This window comes from Eurytemora carolleeae, unplaced genomic scaffold (assembly GCF_000591075.1).
Source record: "Eurytemora carolleeae unplaced genomic scaffold, Eaff_2.0 scaffold17, whole genome shotgun sequence".
NCBI classification, from domain to species: Eukaryota; Metazoa; Arthropoda; class Copepoda; order Calanoida; family Temoridae; genus Eurytemora; species Eurytemora carolleeae.
Window position 1 is genome coordinate 407,780 of NW_019396047.1, and position 3,326 is coordinate 411,105.

The 3,326-nt window shown below is 39.2% G+C and overlaps 1 protein-coding gene across 1 annotated transcript in view; it reads right to left on the reverse strand.

The window, feature by feature from the left end:
• Positions 1-2,350: 2,350 nt before the first annotated feature.
• Positions 2,351-3,326, reverse strand: part of LOC111702799 (cationic trypsin) — a 12,267-nt gene continuing 11,291 nt past the window's right edge. The window contains exons 10-11 of the mRNA XM_023474585.1: positions 3,126-3,250; positions 2,351-2,697 (exon numbers count right to left, since the gene is read on the reverse strand). Coding sequence (XP_023330353.1) covers positions 2,366-2,697; positions 3,126-3,250 — 457 coding nt within the window. The 3' untranslated portion in view covers positions 2,351-2,365. The remainder of the gene's footprint in view (positions 2,698-3,125; positions 3,251-3,326) is intronic.

A 3,326-nucleotide genomic window follows, 5' to 3' on the forward strand; every position in this document is an offset into this window, starting at 1 on the left:
TAAGCTATACCTCAGCTACTCCTGGAGCTAATAAGCTAAACCTCAGCTACTCCTGGAGCTAATAAGCTAAATCTCAGCTACTCCTGGAGCTAATAAGCTAAACCTCAGCTACTCCTGGAGCTAATAAGCTAAACCTCAGCTACTCCTAGAGCTAATAAGCTAAACCTCAGCCACCCCTGGAGCTAATAAGCTAAACCTCAGCTACTCCTGGAGCTAATAAGCTAAACCTCGGCTACTCCTGGAGCTAATAAGCTAACCTTAGCTACTCCTGGAGCTAACAAGCTATACCTCGGCTACTCCTGGAGCTGCAAATGTAGTGGCTGACAATCTCCTCGTCCCCCTCCAGCATCTCCTCTTGCTCCGAAATATCCTCCCGCTCCACAACTGCCTCCTTCCCCTGGGGTTAAGGTGTCTGAGGTGTCGGCGGTGTCTGAGGTGTTGGAGGTGTCTGAGGTGTCAGTTTCAACAATTCCATCACCTTTTCCAACTTCTTCATTGATTAATTTTTCAGAATTAGCTAAAGAACAACTTGCCACTGCACTGTTCCAGTTCAGGATGGTTCTCTTCTGCTCCCTACTTAATTTCAAGCACAAGATCCCCCGACCGATCTTTTCTAGAAAATCTTAAAAATTCTATGTCTGGTTTTCAACCTGTTCTGCCTCGTCATAATATTCCTGCATGGACATGTTGCTCCTCTAGCCCCCCTCTACGAGGGTCCTTACAAGGTTTTAGCCCACTCCCTTAAAACCTTTCAGATCCAAGTTTGCAAGAAAGTAGAAATGGTTTCAGTTCAACGCCTCAAACCAGCTTTCACAGCAGATGATGAGGCTCCAGTAGAACCTCCACGCCGGGGCAGACCCCCACGCCGGGGCAGACCCCCACGCCAACCTCCTCCAGCTCCTCCTGATCCCCCTAGATGTAGAGGACGACCTCGGAAAGCTGTTGCAGAAGCCTCCGCCGTTGCTCCGCCAAAGAGAAAAAGAGTAACTTTTAACCTAAAACCAAATATTTTACACCCAAGGCTTCAATGTTAAACAAGTTTTTATCACTAGCCTCCGCCTTCATTCTCCGCCTTCTGCCTCCGACTTCATCCTCTGGCCTCTCCGCTGGGGGGGGAGTAATGTGGAAGACGATGCCTGCCCGCCTTAAACAAGTTCCACAAGATTCAACGGAGTGAGATAGAATGGGTACGGGGCATTGTACTGACTGACAGTCTACACGTGTGATATCGAGATAGACTCATGTTCTGAACCCTCTAGTAATAAGTTATAAGAAATATATATACTGGAAGTTATTTATGCGTTTTTNCTAGATATAAATACTAGATATAAATACTAGATATAAATACACATTAATAAATTGGAACAATTAGTTTTAAATTTCAAACTATATAATCTATTATCTAATCTAAATAATAATCTATAAAATAAAACAAGACATTTGTATATATGTTCCCTCTGGCCGGCCAAACAGCTGGACCGAATGGTCTGACATGGGACACTCATGGGTAGCCTGTGGGTGACATAGGCTAAAACAATTGAATTTTTTATTTTTCAAAATATTTTTTTTTTAACTTTTCCAATTTTTGTTTTCACGGGCAAATTCGGGCCTTTCAGCAAGTAATTTTTATATGTACATGTATATATATAAATATATATATTACAAAGGCTTACAAGACTTCGTGCTCTTTTTCTTTTACCAATCTTAGGTTTTCAATGTTTCTATTCTTGCAACCATTCTCAAAAAAAATCTTTTTTATTCAGCAGGTCCTATTTTGAGATCTTGTTCTGGTGGAAGTTATTAGGTTGCAAAGATAGTACTGTTCAGTTAGTACTGTACCATTGTACATGAAGCATCTGATGAGGATACAATCTGTACACCAGTTTCATTTAACACTGTACCTTTGTACATGAAGAATCTGATGAGGATACAATCTGTACACCAGTTTCATTTAATACTGTACCTTTTCAATACTGTACAATAGTTTCCTTGAATGCTGTACCATTGTACATGAAGAATCTGATGAGGATACAATCTGTACACCAGTTTCATTTAATACAGTACCTTTGTACATGTATGATTTAATGAGGGTACGATCTGTACAATAGCTTCCTTGAATGCTGTACCATAGTACATGTAGGATCTAATAATGAGGATACGATCTGTAAAATAGTTTCCTTGAATGCTGTACTTTTGTACATGTAGGATCTGATAAGGATACAATCTGTACACCAGTTTCATTTAATACAGTACCTTTGTACATGTAGGATCTAATGAGGATACGATCTGTACAATAGTTTCCTTGAATGCTGTACTTTTGTGCATGTAGGATCTGATGAGGATACAATCTGTACACCAGTTTCATTTAATACTGTACTTTTTCAATACTGTACAATAGTTTCCTTGAATGCTGTACCATTGTACATGAAGAATCTGATGAGGATACAATCTGTACACCAGTTTCATTTAATACAGTACCTTTGTACATGTAGGATCTAATGAGGATACGATCTGTACAGTAGTTTCCTTGAATGCTGTACCTTTGTACATGTAGGATCTGATGAGGATACAATCTGTACAATAGTTTCCTTGAATACTGTACCTTTGTACATGTAGGATCTGATGAGGATACAATCTGTACAGTAGTTTCCTTGAGTATAGGACTAGAAGAACCTCCAGAGGATGTTGTACCCCAGCCTTCAAAACATATATATATATATAAATAGTAATCTCTGTTTCTCTGTTGGTCTGTCTGTTTGTTTGCTAAATTTTGATTGGTGAACTCAGTTGAACTATGGGAATATGCTTAGCCTATTTTAACATTTCTAAATTGAGTGGATTGCTTTCATAGGGAAATCTTCCAGCAAAGCTAGGTTCTCAAGATAGTAATATATAAACTTGTAAAACACTATAGGGCTGAAAGGATGAAACTGTAAAGACGACATGCAGCTTTTGAAATAAGTCGATCCCAAGGTTGGATTAAGTTTTCTGCCTTAACTAAAGTTTTTTAAAGGCCTAGATATGGCCAAGAAAGAAATAAGGAAATTAGTAAACCAACAGTATAACTTCTGCATAGTCGTCTATGAAGTCTCATTTATTGTGGGTATATGTCGCCAAGTGTCGACCTGAAACAATAGCTGACTGTCCAGCATATTTATTGTTTGTATCTGTAGGTAGACAAGCTGGAACAACATTCTCGTTCAGAATTACATCACGTGACAGGCGAAGAATGGCAATATCATTTGTAATACTTAAAAAATAGAATAATTAAGATGTAATCTGGTGTATAGTTTAATCCCGTTCCTTCATGCAGAGGCGGCCTTCAG